The sequence below is a fragment of the Salvelinus alpinus genome, chromosome 2 (genome assembly GCF_045679555.1).
Source record: "Salvelinus alpinus chromosome 2, SLU_Salpinus.1, whole genome shotgun sequence".
NCBI classification, from domain to species: Eukaryota; Metazoa; Chordata; class Actinopteri; order Salmoniformes; family Salmonidae; genus Salvelinus; species Salvelinus alpinus.
Genome location: NC_092087.1, coordinates 26518825 through 26535793, shown reverse-complemented (window position 1 = coordinate 26535793; position 16969 = coordinate 26518825). Strand labels below are relative to the sequence as shown.

The 16969-nt window shown below is 42.3% G+C and overlaps 2 protein-coding genes across 2 annotated transcripts; one reads left to right on the top strand and one right to left on the bottom strand.

Moving 5' to 3' along the window:
• Window positions 1-70: 70 nt before the first annotated feature.
• LOC139557576 (26S proteasome non-ATPase regulatory subunit 6) lies at window positions 71-7741 on the bottom strand. Its single transcript, XM_071372572.1, has 8 exons — window positions 7243-7741; window positions 3380-3585; window positions 2959-3104; window positions 2491-2710; window positions 2145-2253; window positions 1827-1995; window positions 1534-1611; window positions 71-288 (listed from the first exon to the last, which is right to left on the bottom strand). Exons 1-8 carry the CDS (start codon window positions 7385-7387, stop codon window positions 192-194), a joined length of 1170 nt encoding a protein of 389 aa, XP_071228673.1. The 5' UTR covers window positions 7388-7741; the 3' UTR covers window positions 71-191.
• On the top strand, window positions 7481-16740 carry slc2a9l1 (solute carrier family 2 member 9, like 1). Its single transcript, XM_071372560.1, has 13 exons — window positions 7481-7602; window positions 7697-7738; window positions 8336-8431; window positions 8704-8864; window positions 8949-9073; window positions 9222-9351; window positions 9491-9639; window positions 9921-10108; window positions 10198-10308; window positions 15187-15288; window positions 15496-15571; window positions 15712-15839; window positions 16281-16740. The coding sequence occupies exons 4-13, from the start codon at window positions 8800-8802 to the stop codon at window positions 16464-16466; spliced, it is 1260 nt and encodes a 419-aa protein (XP_071228661.1). The 5' UTR covers window positions 7481-7602; window positions 7697-7738; window positions 8336-8431; window positions 8704-8799; the 3' UTR covers window positions 16467-16740.
• Window positions 16741-16969: the final 229 nt, after the last annotated feature.

The following is a 16969-nucleotide window of genomic DNA, read 5'->3' as shown; positions in this document are numbered from 1 at the left end:
ACAGAAAACTTGCGTCGCTTCTTTACTGATTTTATTTCTGTAAAATCATTAACTCTTTATCAAAGGAAAATGAAGTCACCAAAAAGATTTTTATATACACAATGAGGGTCAATTCTTCAGACAAACTATTGGTTTGGATACTGGTACAACAGAAATCCAGCTCTCCCTCCCAAAGAACACTGCCATCCATTTTACATGTTGATAACTCGAGACAACTTCTGGACACGGTTGAGCAGCAAGTCCCCTTTCTTGATGGTCTCCTGGTACTGCCAATTCTTACTATCAGGTCTGGAGGAAAGAAAATACAACACTGAGCTTTGCCACTTCTAATATAGAAACCAATTGTTTTCCATGTAGAGTACCAGTCAAGGGTTTTTGACTATGTTCATTGTAGAATAGTGAAGAAATCAAAACCATGGAATCACACAGTAACCAAAAAAGTTCAAATATTTTAGACTCTTCAAATTAGCCACACTTGGCATTCTCTTAAGTAGTCCACCTGGAATGTATTTCAATTAACAGGTGTGCCTTGTTAAGGAAAGAAATTCCACGAATTAATGCATTTGGTAAAAAACCAAGTCCATATGGCAAGAACAGCTCAAATAAGCAAAGAGAAAGGACTGTCCATTATTTTAAGACATGAAGGTCAGTCAATACGGAAAATTTCAGGAGTTGCTATGAAAACCGCTGCAGAGGATAAGTTCATTAGAGTTACCGGCCTCAAATTGCAGCCCAAATAAATGTAACAGACATTTCAGAGGAGACTGGGTGAATCAGGCCTTCATGGTCAAATTGCTGCGAAGAAACCACTACAAAAGGACACCAATAATAGACTTGCTTGGGCCGAGCAATGAACATTAGACCAGTGGAAACCTGTCCTTTGGTCTGATGAGTCCAAATTTGAGATTTTTGGTTCCAACCCGCCGTGTCTTTGTGAGACGCAGAGTAGGTGAACGCATGATCTCTGCATGTGTGGTTCCCACCATGAAGCATGGAGGAGGTGGTGTGATGGTAACACTGATTTATTTAGAATTCAAGGCACACTTAACCAGCATGGCTACCACAGCATTCTGCAGCGATACACCATCTAATCTGGTTTGCGCTTAGTGGGACTATCATTTGTTTTTCAACAGTGACCCAAAACACACCTCCAGGCTGTGTAAGGGCAATTTGACCATGGAGTGCTGCATCAGATGACTTTGCATCCAATCACCTGACCTCAACTCAATTGAGATGGTTTGGACCGCAGAATGAAGGAAAAGCAGCCAACAAGTGCTCAGCATATGTGGGAACTCCCAAGAATTTTGAAAAAGCATTCCAGGAGAAGCTGGTTGAGAGAATGCCAAGCGTGTGCAACGGTGTCATCAAGGCAAAGGGTGGCTATTTTGAAGAATCTAAAATATATTGTTTAACATGATTCCATGTGTTATTTCATAGTTTGTCTTCACTATTATTCTACAATGTAGAAAATAGTAAAAATAAAGAAAAACCCTTGAATAGTTGTCTGAACTTTTGACTGGTACTAATTCTTACCTGTTTGTTTCCACTATCTCGTTTACTTTGTCGATTTTGCAATGGAGGCGACCAGCAGCTATGAATCGTGAGAGTTCCCTGAGAGCGAAGAAAATACAAATTAAGTTATCACAGTACCTTTTCTGTATCAGTGTAATCAAGAGCACCAATTGTCTTCTGACAGGTGGCATCATTCCTATGCAACTCGCAGTCCTCAACCATCAGTGCAGATGAAGTCGTCGCGCTGTCTGACGTCAGACAATGGCGCACTAATCGGCATTGTGGGTATGGAACGAGCTAGAAGTGAGACTCACTGGTCAATGAACTCTGTGCTGACTCCAAAGGCCTCAGCCATGTAACCCAGGGTGAGTGAGCGGTAGGACTCCAGGAGCTGGCTGTAGGCATGGATACGCATCTCTCTCACATAGTAACGGTAATGAGGGGCAAACAGCCAGTCCTCCTTCATATCCTGCTCCACTGTGGCTGCATAGAGGGGACAGAGACAAACAGGTTTACAACTAAGGAATGGGGGATAGTGAAACATGCATGTCCACTCACTGGCTGCGGACATTCATTCTCCAGCTTTACTATTTACAAGCCTAAATGAGGGGAGATCAAAAGGGGTGTCTCACCCAGTGACTGGAAGAAAACGGAGTAGCGACACTCGTATAGTGAGAAGAGGTACTGGCGGACAGCAGGGAGACTGTGCAGCACCTCCAGAATCTCTGCTCCCTTTATCACCTGAAAGAGAACACAGTAGTCAACAGGATATAGTCATGACAGAACTGGAAATCTGCCAGTTGTATAAAACATTAGTCCTTATCAAAATAAGTTTAAATGTACATGTTCTGACATGTAGAAAGTATTGTATAAACAAATTCAGGTTTTCTGCAACCATACTTGTCTTAGTGTCTGTCTGTCAGGGTAAGTACGAACAACACCACCGTGGCTCCAGAATCTTCCTCTCCTGTTACCAACCTTTTCTCTGAGGTCAGGCCTCTTCTGGGCAATCATGCAGACGTAGACGGTGTATGTGACAAAGGTCTTGTAGTCCATGAGCTCGTAGGAGGTGAAGGTGGACACCGTGTCCAGGAAGAGCTCAGCAGCCTGTTTAAAGTCGCGGATGGCCACACAGTACAGGCCCTGGTACACCTTCAGACGGTTCCTCCTGTCCCAGTCACCCCCCTCCTCAATAAGGCTGTGCAGACACAAACAAGGAGGACATTGAAATGATGATGCTTACAAAATACGAGAATATAGAAAAACAGCTTACAATAAATAGAGTCAATACAATGCCACGGCAGGCAAAATGTTGCTGGCTGCTATGAAATCTAAACTGTGCCAGTTAACACATATGAGACTTAGAATAGTTAGTGAAGGCCCTTAATGACATGTCATCATAGAATAGTGAATGCAGAGAGAAGCAGTGTCTTTTAGCCAAACTACCTTTTGGCTTTCTCAGTGTTGCGCGTGATGAGGTCACTGTCCATGTAGAACAGTCCAATCCTTAGCAGGTAGAACACAATGTCTAGCCGATGTCCCAGGGCCACAGTCTTATCAAAGGTCTTCCTGAAGGCAGTCAACGCTTCCTCCTGTGGAATTACACAGCAAGAAAAACAGTTAAGATACTGGTGATGTGAAGTTGATGGGTTATTTGGTTAAGCTAATGACCTACATGCATGGCTAAATTGGAATGGGGTTTTCTGGGGCAGATTCTTGCTGTTTCTGTGTATGTATAGCATGATACTGTGTGTATATTGTATAAGGTCCACTGTGCAACCGTGGCACTATGACTGATAACATTTAACATGACTTCTGATTCATCGGCCTCTGCTCTGAATGTAACAGCTTATGAATGCAAAAGCACCTTATTCCCAATTCTGATGAGATATTCAGCTCTAGCCATCATTGCATCCCGAATTTCACTCTCCCCAAGGTTCTTCTCGGCATCTTCCAGGACATCATCCAGGCGTTTCAGCTCTTCCTCGTTGGCCTTCTTCATCTTACTCAGCAGGTCTGTGTCAAGCTGCCACTTCAGGTCTTTACACAGGCTCTCGTAGTAAGGTGCCATATCTGTAACGAGACAATTCATCAGCTATCACGTTAGTGACTAGCTAGCTAGCTTCAACTTGACAGTTGTAACCTTTGGTAACATTCTAGCTAGCTAGCCATTTTTCTTCAATATGTGTCTGGTTAGCTAGCTAGCTAATTTCATTTATTGAGTATCTAACTAGTTATCTACTAGCTAACTGACTATGTAGCAGTTTGATATGGATAGGTTTATGTTTGCCAGAAGATACCTACTCTACAGTTAGGCTTGTTTAGACTGAGCTGCACTGGGGTCGGTTCAGGAAAACGTACCTCAATGCAGGGATGTGATATGCCACTGTACTCCAAATGTACCTTTCGCCATACTGCTATCAGTATTCAATTTTCGATGGAGCAGTGTGGATAAAGGTAAAATCTGAAGTACAGTGGCATATCCCATCCCTGCATTGAGGTACGTTTTACGACCCATATCTTGCGCCGACTCCACGGTGTCTTAACCTCTTTATGATAGGGCGCAGCATTTTCACTTTTGGATGAATTGCGTGCCCATAGTGAACTGCCTCCTACTCTGTCCCAGATGCTAATATATGCATATTATTATTACTATTGGATATAAAACACTGAAGTTTCTAAAACTGTTTGAATGATGTCTGTGAGTATAACAGAACTCATATGGCAGGCAAAAACCTGAGAAATATTCCAAACAGGAAGTGAGAATTCTGAGGCTGGTCAATGTTCAACTCATCGCCTTTTCAATTCCCTGTAAGATATGGATCTGTTTGCACTTCCTACGCCTTCCACTAGATGTCAACAGTCTGTACAACATGGAATGACGCCTCTGCTGTGATGTTGAGCCGGATGGGAGGTGTTTCAGTCAGTGGTCTGGCAGAATGCCAGTTCCTGGTCACGCGCATTACACATGATATCGCCTTGCGTTCCATTTCTTCTAGAGACACGAAGTAATTCTCCGGTTGGAACATTATTGGATAGTTATGATAACAACAGCCTGAAGATTGATTCTCTACTTAGTTTGACCAGTTTATTCGACCTGTTATATAACTTTTTGAAGTTTTCGTCCGAGTTCGCCTGCATCTGCGCGAGCGTTTGGACTTGTGCACTAAACATGCTAGCAAAAGTAGCTACCTAGACATAAGTAATGGACATTATCGAACAAAACAACAATTTATTGTGGAACTAGGATTCCTGGGAGTGCTTTCTGATGAAGATCATAAAAGGAAAGGGAATATTTATGATGTAATTTTGTATTTCTGTTGACTCCAACATGGTGGAGAAATGTTGTTTTTATCTGAGCGCCGTCTCAGATTATTGCATGGTGTGCTTTTTACGTAAAGTTTTTTTGAAATCTGACACAGCGGTTGCATTAAGAACAAGTGTATCTTTAATTCTATGTAAAATATGTCTTTCATCAAAGTTTGAGTATTTATGTTATTTGACGTGGCTCTGCAATTTCTACGGATATTTGAGGCATTTCTGAACATGGCGCCAATGTAAACTGAGATTTGTGGATATAAATATGCACATTATCGAACAAAACAAATGTATTGTGTAACATGATGTCCTATGAGTGTCATCTGTTGAAGATCAAAGGTTAGTGATTCATTTTATCTCTATTTCTGCTTTTTGTGACTACGATCTTTTGCTGGGAAAATGGCTGTGTTTTTCTGTGGCTATGTACTGAGCAAACATAATTGTTTGGTGTGCTTTCCCCGTAAATCCTTTTTGAAATCAGACATGTTGGCTGGATTCACAACATGTGTAGCTTTAATTTGGTGTCTTTCATGTGTGATTTTATGAAAGATTGTTTTTTTTTTAATATATTTGAATTTGGCCCGCTACATTTTTCCTGGCTTTTGGCCAAGTGGGACGCTACCGTCCCACATATCCCAGAGAAGTTAATGGAACCATGATTGCGTTCCAACCCCAGTGCAGCTCAGTGGAAACAAGCGTAATGGTAGGGTTGGTATCTCCTGGCAAGGTTTATGTCTGACAGTGATGCTAATGACACTGAACAAAAATATAACATGCAACAATTTCAAAGATTTTACTGAGTTCCAGTCCATATAAGGCAATCAGTGATTTGAAAGAAATTCATTAGGCCCCATCTATGGATTTCACAACTGGGAATACAGATCTGTTGTTCACAGATACTTAAAAAAGTCTGTGACTACCATTTGCCTCATGCAATGTGACATCTCCATCGCATAGAGTTGATCAGGCTATTGACTGTGGCCTGTTGTCCCACTCCTCTTCAATGGCTGTGCGAAGTTAGATATTGGCGGGAACTGAAACACGCTGTCGTACACGGCAACCCAGAACATCCCACACGCGCTCAATGGGTGGTGACATGTCTGGCGAGTATGCAGGCCATGGAAGAAATGGGGCATTTTCATCTTCCAGGAATTGTGTACAGATCCTTGTGACATGTGGCCATGCATTATCCTGCTGAAACATGAGGTGATGATGGATGAATGGCACGATAATGGGCCTCAGGATCTCGACACGGTATCTCTGTGCATTCAAACTGCCATTGATAAAATGCAATTGTGTTCATTGTCCGTAGCTTATGCCTGCCCATACCATAACCCCACCACGGGGCACTCTGTTCACAACGTTGACATCAGCAAACCACTTGCCCACACGACGGCATCTGTTTGGCCTAGTTAAAACCGGGATTAATCTGTGACGAGCACACTTCTCCAGCCTGCCAGTGGCCATCGAAGGTGTGCATTTGCCTACTGAAGTCGGTTACGATGCCGAACTGCAGTTAGTTCAAGACCCTGTTGAGGACAACAAGCATGCAGATGCACTTCCCTGAGACGGTTTCTGACAGTTTGTGAAGAAATTCTTTGGTTGTGCAAACCCAGTTTCTTCAACTGTCCGGGTGGCTGGATTCAGACGATCCCGCAGGTGAAGAAGCCGGATGTGGATTTTCTGGGCTGGCGTGGTCTGCAGTTGTGAGGCCAGTTGGACTTACTTCCAAATTCTCTAAAGCGACTTAGGAGGGGGTTATGGTAGAGAAATTAACATAACATTTTCTGGCAACAGCTCTGGTTTAACATTCCTGTAGTCAGCATGCCAATTGCACGCTCCCTCAAAACATGAGACATCTGTGGAAGTGTGACAAAACAGCACATTTTAGAGTGGCCTTTTATTGTCCCCAGCACAAGGTGCACCTGTGTAATGATCATGCTATTTAATTAGCTTCTTGATATGCCACACCTGTCAGGTGGGTGAATTATCTTGGCAAATGAGAAATGCTCAGTAACAGGGATGTAATGTTGTGCACAAAATTGCAGATTCATAAATGCGGTGTATATTGAACATTTCTAGGACATTTTATTTTCAACTCATGACACCAACACTTTACATGTTTCGTTTATATATATTTGTTCAGTGTAACTAGTTAGCAAGTCTACTCGCTAGCGACAAAAATGTGCTAGGCGAGTTAGCTAACTACCGGAGCTAGCTAACGTTAGAAATTTCAACACTGTTTTCAAGATAAGAGTACGCTAGCTAGCATGACTTGCTAGGCCACTTAACTATATATTTTGTTTACAACAGATAACTAACGTTACTATTTTCGGTTTATTAGCTTGGCAGAAGCCAGTAGTTAGCTACTTTGCCAGTACCGGCACTTTCTGGCTAACGTCAGCTACTCACCGTTTTCTTTGATTGAGTCCATGAGCTCGGTTTTCACTTTAGCATCTTGTCGGTGACCATCCATCGTGAGCAAAAATTTCAGCTGTGCTATCCTAAGATCGGGGTTTTTAGGCAGACCCTCTTCTTCCAGATTTTCCAACGGCATTTTGGCAAATATAAAATTAAAGTAATGACTAGGCTAAATAGCAGATATATCTTCTCTGGGACAACAAGGGGGAGGTATATTCGTCTAGCTAGCTAACAATGACTACGGATAACACTGGTCTGCTACTTCCGCTACAGGGAGAACGTCAGGGGTGACAAGATCAGATGGTGCTGCCCTCGTCTGGCTAATAAGTGATTGTCCGCCGAGCACACGAAGTATGCCAATTTATCTCACGTCAAAGTACACAACTTTTCACTCAGATTAAACACATGTTGCCAAATGGTTTATAGGCTTTCTTACTTTCTACAGAGACGAGTAGGCCTACTGTGACAGCGACTCAGTGGTTGAAAGGTAAGCTCCCTCTGAGATGTAAAATATTAATCTTATTCCTGAAAATGTCTAACAGAGCAAATGTCAGGTGGACATGTAACGTTAGACATAATTGTGTTACATGGAACTCTCAAGATATACAGAATGGAGACTTTGTTGAGGCACCTGGTAGGCAACCTTTAATATTATTATTGAAACGGGATATAAGTATTATTATTAGTCCGTTTCCTGTTATTTGATCCAAAGGTAACATCAGCAAAAATGTTACTGTTGAACATTTAAAAAAATCTATTAAGAAATGAGGTTCTTATTACAAACAACAAGTTTATAGCTATAACATAATTAATTGCTGTATGAAAGGGTTATAAAATCACAATAGGTACAAATTAGACAAATCTATGAGCACAATGACTCAGCTAAACAGGGAAGAGAAGCAATGTTGAGAGGTTACATAGTAGTCTATCCATGCCTTCTCTGTGTCAATGTTTTTAAAAATCGTTTTAAGAATAATTTTAAGATACATTATTGATTGAGGTTATATACCTCATTGACATTAAATATGTGTCGACCTATAACTTTCATTGTAAAATGTTTACCCGTTTATGTTCTCCATTCCAGACCCGTGGTAATGCTCTAGTCTTCATAATCATTTTGGGTATTGGCGGATCTTTTCAAAATGGGTTCCATGTTACTGTCATCAGTTCCCCTTCACCAGTAAGAGACATCAGCACATTGATTCCCCACACACTCATTTTTATTAAAAAGCATGATACTAAATATGTTTGGATGAGTGTGGAACTGACACTACTTTTCCCATGGCAAGAAATACCTAGGAAATATAACATGGTGTTCAAGGTTTATGAATATCTTGTTTTCCTCTCACACAGGTTAAATCTGCATATTCAATCATGCTCAAATGAACACCTAGCCTACTTCACCAGGGTTGTAGACTGTCTGTTTCCATAACCATGTTGGTCTGCTTGCAGTACATCTGGAGCTTCATCAATAGCAGTTGGACTGGGCGATATGAGGAAACCCCACCGGCACAGACAGTCAAACTCCTCTGGTCAGCTATAGTGTCTATGTACGCTGTGGGGGGTCTCCTGGGCTCTATGAGTGTCAGGTGCATTGCTGGGAGGTTTGGCAGGTGAGTTGCACTGATTTTTATAATCTGTATTTATCTCAATTTAAGTTACTTTTTCATTCAAACTTTTCTTAATTTCTTCTTCAGGAAGAGAGCCATGATATGGAACAATGTTGTCAGCATTGTTGCTGCAGTGATCATGTTCACCAGTAGGGGGGCAAACTCCTTTGAGATGATCCTGATTGCTCGGTTTCTATTTGGATTCACTGCAGGTCCTACCAATGTGATGTTGCACCTTTCATTTCATGCAGATTAGTTTAATCTATGGATCATTTAGCCATGGTAAAATAAAATCACGGAATGGCCTTATATCTTAGTGTTGATAGCATAGATTTTCTTATTCTTGTTTGTGAATCTCAGGTTTAGGAGGGAATATCCATGCAATATACCTGGGTGAGAGTTCACCCAAAAAGATAAGGGGCATGGTAACACTAACATCTGCTACCTTCATCTCCATTGGTAAACTGTCAGGACAATTTTTTGGACTAAGGTACAGTGCTCATTCTGAATTTCATCATTTCAAAAGACAGAAACATCAAGTATCACATTAAACTTATGGTTATCAATGTGTGCCAAATTGGATATCCTGAAATATGCTCTGACTTGATGTTTTATCTCAACTTTCTCAGGGAGATTCTTGGTCGTGAGGATAGCTGGAACATCCTACTGTGTGTTTCAACATGTTTCTCAGTGGTACAGCTGCTAACACTGCCCTTCTTCCCTGAGGCCCCAAGATACTTATTGATAGAAAAGGGTAATGCAGAGGCATGCAAAAAAGGTAGTTTGTGTTTCCTCATAGTCACCGAGATTGAAATTCTTTATGTCCAAAGGGATCCATTCTAAGTAGCAACAATCATACTCATAACATTGAGTACTGTCTGCAAATTTAGAAATGATGTACAGTAATACATTACACTGAATCTAAATACATAAACCTATATTATTACACATAGCTGACAGATTGGCCAATGCCTAAATAGCTGGGCTCAAAGTCTATACAGCTGAGGAGACTTTAGTTACTTGTTGTATCCTATTCAGAAACGTGTGTGTGTGTGTCAGCTCTGCAGAGTCTGTGGGGCAGAGGTGAGTACAAGCTGGAGATGACAGAGATGGTGTTGGAGCAGGCTTCCATAAAAGGCGAGACCTCGAAGAGTCTCCTGGAGCTGCTGAGAGACAGGAGCGTACGATGGCAGCTCATCACCATGGTGGTGGTATACGGCTGCATCCAGTTCTCTGGCATCACCGCAGTAAGCACAGCCCCCTCTGTCTTTTATCTCATACTGTACCTAATACTGTACATTCTGCATCCTACTCATCTTCTTCCTTCCACCCTCAGATCAGTGTGTTCTCCTTTGACATCTTCAAGGAGGCAGGCATCCCCCTGGATAAGATCCGCTATGTGACTCTGGGTGTTGGAGTGTCTGAGGTCCTCACCTCCATCACCTGTGTGAGTGCTGCTGGGTAACATGGGCTACACTATAGGGGGTACACTACGATAGCCCTCTAACTTCTACAAAGCATGGTCATCACTATGTACCTAGGGCAATGTACGGCCCGCGGGCCGTATCCAGCCTGCCGGGCACTTCAATCCGGCCTGCAAGACATATTTTAAATGTATTAAATATTATTATATTTAAGATTTTTGGCCTAAAATGACTCATTCCGTGATATACAAACAACTTCCAATAGATGGCGCTGTAGCCTGGCAGCGCGCTCTGTATTTGGGCCTACAGTCAGTCAGATTCAGAATACGCTCAGCCATCATAGCCAATTCATTGCTTGACAGCTTTTGACAAAATAAGTGCTGCGAAAATTAGAAAAGTGGGATTCTGAATGTTGTGTGTTTAAAGAAGAATGGACAGCAAAATACTTTTTTACTAATATTGGACATAAGGCGGTATGTCTGATATGCCAAGAAAGTGTTGCCGTTTTTAAGGAATATAATCTCAATCCAAATTTTTCAAGCAAGCATGCTAACTACGCTAGCAATCTGTCCTCTCAGGAAAAGGCAAGAAGACCTCAAAACTTGCCACAAACTTAAAAGCTCAACAAAATATTTTTACAAAACGGTGCTCTACTCAAGACTGTAAGACTGTAAAATCACAAAGCATAGCAAGCCTTTTGGTGAAGCAGAGTTTGTGAACGAGTGTATGGTGGAGACTGCTGATATACTTTGTCCTGAGAGTAAAAGCCAATTTTGAGAAAATTTGCTTATCACGCAGAACCATCACCAAGCGTGTGGAAGTGATAGGTGAGGAGCTAATCTCAGAGTTGAAGAAAAAAGCAGATAGCTTCAATCTTTTTTCTATAGCACTGGATGAGAGTCCTGACATCAGACACCTCTCAACTTTACATTTGTCAAAGGAATAAATGAGAACTTTGAAATAACAGTGGAACTTCTTGCGATGGAATCAATGATGGGAACAACCAGGGGCTCTGATTTATATGACAGGATATCTGCCAGCTTGGAAAAAATGTATCTACCATGGAGCAAACTGACAAACGTCACAACAGATAGATCACCAAATCTAACCTGTAAAAACATTGGCCTACTAAAAAGATTACAAGACAAAGTAAAATAAGAAACTCTGAGGAATTGATATTTCTTCACTGTATTATTTATCAGGAAGCCCTGTGTAAAAGTGTGTTAAAGCTGGAAAATGTTGTCAAAGTGGTTATAAAACTTGTCAACTTTATACGGGCGAGGGGGCTTAAACATCGTCAGTTCAACTTTATACGGGCGAGGGGGCTTAAACATCGTCAGTTCAACTTTATACGGGCGAGGGTGCTTTAACATCGTCAGTTCAACTTTATACGGGCGAGGGGCTTTAACATCGTCAGTTCAACTTTATACGGGCGAGGGGGCTTAAACATCGTCAGTTCAACTTTATACGGGCGAGGGGGCTTAAACATCGTCAGTTCATGCAGCTACTCAATGTATCATTCAAATGTGCGCTAGCTAAGCCTGGGAAAGTATTTTGCCGTGTGCGGGAACTGAGAGGGGACATCGGTATGTTCCTTGATACGGTTGGTAAAGCTGATGACTTCTTTGAGTTGAAAGACACAGACTGTCTGGGCGACTTTGCTTTCGGTGTGGACATATTGGGGCATCTGAATGATCTAAATGTGAAACTGCACGGGAATTGTGTTTTTGTGTATGAACTGTATTCCAATGTGAAAGCATTTAGAGCCAAACTTATGTTGTTCTCCAGACAAATGAGCAGCCGGCCTCTCGCTCATTTTCTGACACTGGCTGCACTGAACGCACCCACACTGAGACATACAGTAGCACTTTCGACAGTGAGAAAGCACCACCGGACACATCGACATCCAATGTGACAGTGCTTTCAAGGAGAAGTACAAAACAGCAACAATAGTCCAGTTCTATGGCTCACTGAATGAAACAAAGTTTACAAATATTAAAAAACACGCCCAAAGGATGCTTGTTTTATTCGGGTCCACATGTGTGTGAACAAATGTTCTCAGTCATGAATTACAACAAATCCTGTCACAGGTCAAATTTAACAAATGACCACTTGTCAGCTGTTATGTTCTGAATCTCTACAACAAAGATGACACCAGACTTTGATGCCCTTGCCAAGAGAGGTGACCAGACCCATTCACATTATGACTCAAATAACTGTGACTGGGGTAGGCAAGACAAGGGTAGAGATGCAGGATCTGTGTGTGTGTTTGACTGTGTCATGTTATAAATGATATCAATTTTGTGAAAAATTGCCTCACAAAAAACAAGGGTAGAGATGGTACAAGGGTAAATTGTTCTGCAAGCATATATACACTAGTAGATGCGTGTAAATTTGAAAATGAATAGACTTCACATGTTTTGTCACACATATACAGTGGGGAGAACAAGTATTTGATACACTGCCGATTTTGCAGGTTTTCCTACTTACAAAGCATGTAGAGGTCTGTCATTTTTATCATAGGTACACTTCAACTGTGAGAGACGGAATCTAAAACAAAAGTCCAGAAAATCACATTGTATGATTTTTAAGTAATTAATTTGCATTTTATTGCATGACATAAGTATTTGATCACCTACCAACCAGTAAGAATTCCGGCTCTCACAGACCTGTTAGTTTTTCTTTAAGAAGCCCTCCTGTTCTCCACTCATTACCTGTATTAACTGCACCTGTTTGAACTCGTTACCTGTATAAAAGACACCTGTCCACACACTCAATCAAACAGACTCCAACCTCTCCACAATGGCCAAGACCAGAGAGCTGTGTAAGGACATCAGGGATAAATTGTAGACCTGTACAAGGCTGGGATGGGCTACAGGACAATAGGCAAGCAGCTTGATGAGAAGGCAACAACTGTTGGCACAATTATTAGAAAATGGAAGAAGTTCAAGATGACGGTCAATCACCCTCGGTCTGGGGCTCCATGTAAGATCTCACCTCGTGGGGCATCAATGATCATGAGGAATGTGAGGGATCAGCCCAGAACTACACGGCAGGACTTGGTCAATGACCTGAAGAGAGCTGGGACCACAGTCTCAAAGAAAACCATTAGTAACACACTACGCCGTCATGGATTAAAATCCTGCAGCGCACGCAAGGTCCCCCTGCTCAAGCCAGCGCATGTCCAGGCCCGTCTGAAGTTTGCCAATGACCATCTGGATGATCCAGAGGAGGAATGGGAGAAGAAACTCCACTCGCCGTGTTTGGAGGAATAGAAGGATGAGTACAACCCCAAGAACACCATCCCAACCGTGAAGCATGGAGGTGGAAACATCATTCTTTGGGGATGCTTTTCTGCAAAGGGGACAGGACGACTGCACCGTATTGAGGGGAGGATGGATGGGGCCATGTATCGCGAGATCTACACCAACAACCTCCTTCCCTCAGTAAGAGCATTGAAGATGGGTCGTGGCTGGGTCTTCCAGCATGACAACGACCCGAAACACACAGCCAGGGCAACTAAGGAGTGGCTCCGTAAGAAGCATCTCAAGGTCCTGGAGTGGCCTAGCCAGTCTCCAGACCTGAACCCAATAGAAAATCTTTGGAGGGAGCCGAAAGTCCGTATTGCCCAGCGACAGCCCCGAAACCTGAAGGATCTGGAGAAGGTCTGTATGGAGGAGTGGGCCAAAATCCCTGCTGCAGTGTGTGCAAACCTGGTCAAGAACTACAGGAAACGTATGATCTCTGTAATTGCAAACTAAGGTTTCTGTACCAAATATTAAGTTCTGTTTTTCTGATGTATCAAATACTTATGTCATGCAATAAAATGCAAATTAATTACTTAAAAATCATACAATGTGATTTTCTGGATTTTTGTTTTAGATTCCGTCTCTCACAGTTGAAGTGTACCTATGATAAAAATTACAGACCTCTACATGCTTTGTAAGTAGGAAAACCTGCAAAATCATCAGTGTATCAAATACTTGTTCTCCCCACTGTAGTATGTGGCCCTTCACTTGGTTTCATAAACTTTTAAATTTTTTTAAATTAAAATTTTACCCCCTTTTTCGTGGTATCCAATTGTTAGTAATTACTATCTTGTCTCATCGCTACAACTCCCGTACAGGCTCGGGAGAGATGAAGGTCGAAAGGCATGCATCCTCCGAAACACAACCCAACCAAGCCGCACTGCTTCTTAACACAGCGCGCATCCAACCCGGAAGCCAGCCGCACCAATGTGTCGGAGGAAGCACCTGGCACTGCGCCCGGCCCGCCACAGGAGTCACTGGTGCGCGATGGGAGAAGGATATCCCTACCAGCCAAACCCTCCCTAACCCGGACGACGCTAGGCCAATTGTGCGTCGCCCCACGGACCTCCCGGTCACGGCCGGCTGCGACAGAGCCTGGGCGCGAACCCAGAATCTCTGGTGGCACAGCTAGCGCTGCGATGCAGTGCCCTAGACCACTGCGCCACCCGGGAGGCCCGGTTTCATAAACTTAATGTGGCCCTTGAGCCAAAAGGTTTGCCCACCCCTGACCTAGGGTAAAAAGGTTTAAAGTAGAGCCCATTTTAATTAATGTGAAAATGTCACTCGTTAAGTGGTCATTAGGCAACCGTGATAAGGACTAATAAGCAAAAGTAATCAGTGAACAGTAGGAGAGTGACCATACAGGAAGAAACACTGTCCCCGTGCAGGAATCAACTGCCTGTGCCTACCGTACAGAAGCTCCGCTACAGGTTGAACATATTTGTCACTAAGATGTGAATGCCCCTCCTGAGCTCCTAAACAGTAAATCATGTCTGAGCTCCTCTGGCTCTGCCATCCCCTGTGCGACGGGAAGGAGGGAGTGATGGATGGGGAAGGTTCCGGATAAGTTCTGTTGTGTCCGTTCATCCCTAGGGCCTGCTGATCGAGAGTGTGGGGAGGAGAGCGCTACTCTGGGGGGGCTTTGGGGCCATGTCTACCATCATGATATTAATCACCATCACTCTCAATCTAAAGGTGAGCCCCTTGACCTTTCAACTCTCCTGCATTGTGATAAATATACAGTAAGAGGACCTAAGTGATGATACATGGATGTGTACCACATTAGAATGTGTCCCAAATCCCCTTGGTCACAACTTCCCCAGCAACAGTGGTGGTTGTTCCATGTGCATGGAAAACATACAATAAAATATAATTTATTCTGTTTTAACAATATTGTTATAGGATTACAGCTTCTGGATTCCATACAGCACTGTTGGCTTGATATTCCTCTTTGTCATTTTTTATGGAGGAGGACCAGGTATGTTTAATATCAAACCACAGAATGGGTTAGTAAAAATACAATAACAAAGTATAGACAAAATACCAACATTACATTGCTGTGATCATCAGTGGTGATTGATCTGATGCCTCCTTTCCTGTTGCCTGTGCTATTCCTAGCTGGAGTGTTGCCGTCTCTCACACATGAGATCTTTATCCAATCGTGTCGGCCTGCAGCGTTTGTGTTTACTGGGATCCTGCGTTGGCTTGGCTTTGCTGTGCTGGGACTAGTTTTCCCTTTTCTTATCGTAAGTCCATTTTGGAATGAAGTGTTGTATTATGCTTTTATAATGCTTGCACAGTTTTATAATTCTTTCAAAGATACCAATTGAGATACAATGACATTTCCTGAGCACAAAGCACATTGTTCTTCACTATGACAGTTTGATACCCCAGAGATACCAGGCATACAGTAATTCCATACTTTGAACATTACATTGAGACACTGCAATTAAAACTTTTCTTTATTATCTCAGTATTACCTTTGTCTCAGCCAGTCTGTAAAACAGCAGAGCTCTAATTTAGACATAAGTGGAATTATATCAAATGAAACAAAGGTTTCCTGTAGCCATAAGTAGAACATTAGGAGAGGACTATTTAATCACAGGCTCTCAGCCAACTGTCCAAGTTGTTCCCCTGGTTATTGTAACTATAGGAACTCACCTGCCTGCCTCTTCTCTGTACCACAGGAGCTACTAAAATCAGTCAGCTTCGTGCTGTTTGCCTGCATGTGTCTGTTGGCGTCATTTTACATCTTCTTCTACCTGCCGGAGACCAAGGGGAAAACCCTCCTGGAGATCTCAGAGGAGTTTAAAAACATCACACTGTGTGAAAACCCCCTCTCAGATGACCAGACCCTGGAGACAAGGTTATGAAAACTGTTGATAGCAAATTAACTGAGATTTATCCCACTCTGAGTTGTTTAGTTTGTATCATATCTTCATACAATGTGCACTCACAGCATATATCAAATCAAATGTATTTATATAGCCCTTCTTAGATCAGCTGATATCCAAGTGCTGTACAGAAACCCAGCCTAAAACCCCAAACAGCAAGCAATGCAGGTGTATATATAAAAAATTGTATGCATCTGAATGACTTTTAGAGACCTATTGATTATAATAAAATTACTTTTCAAATAATCTTTAATTTACTTGTTTCCAACCTTTTTTACAAGCCATATGGTCTGGTCTGATGGTCTGTTTTCCTGAGAAGGTTCATATTATACATTTTCTAGGACAAAAATGTAGTCTTTATCTTTTATTATATCTCATACCACATAAAATCCTCCCCAAGTCTGACTTCTTACGGACTCATTAGTAAGAATCCTGTACACCCTGTTAACCGATGCCCATGGCCCACGTGGGGGACTCCCTCA

Excerpts from the sequence above, each read along its gene's own strand:
- LOC139557576 (XM_071372572.1), bottom strand. The coding sequence starts at position 7,387 with ATGCCGTTGGAAAATCTGGAAGAAGAGGGTCTGCCTAAAAACCCCGAT. Across the intron at positions 3,586-7,242 it reads GGACTCAATCAAAGAAAACG|ATATGGCACCTTACTACGAG; the intron begins GTGAGTAGCTGA and ends GTCTCGTTACAG. Across the intron at positions 2,711-2,958 it reads AACACTGAGAAAGCCAAAAG|CCTTATTGAGGAGGGGGGTG; the intron begins GTAGTTTGGCTA and ends GTGTCTGCACAG.
- slc2a9l1 (XM_071372560.1), top strand. The coding sequence starts at position 8,800 with ATGTACGCTGTGGGGGGTCTCCTGGGCTCTATGAGTGTCAGGTGCATT. Across the intron at positions 9,074-9,221 it reads TCTATTTGGATTCACTGCAG|GTTTAGGAGGGAATATCCAT; the intron begins GTCCTACCAATG and ends TGTGAATCTCAG. Across the intron at positions 10,109-10,197 it reads AGTTCTCTGGCATCACCGCA|ATCAGTGTGTTCTCCTTTGA; the intron begins GTAAGCACAGCC and ends TTCCACCCTCAG.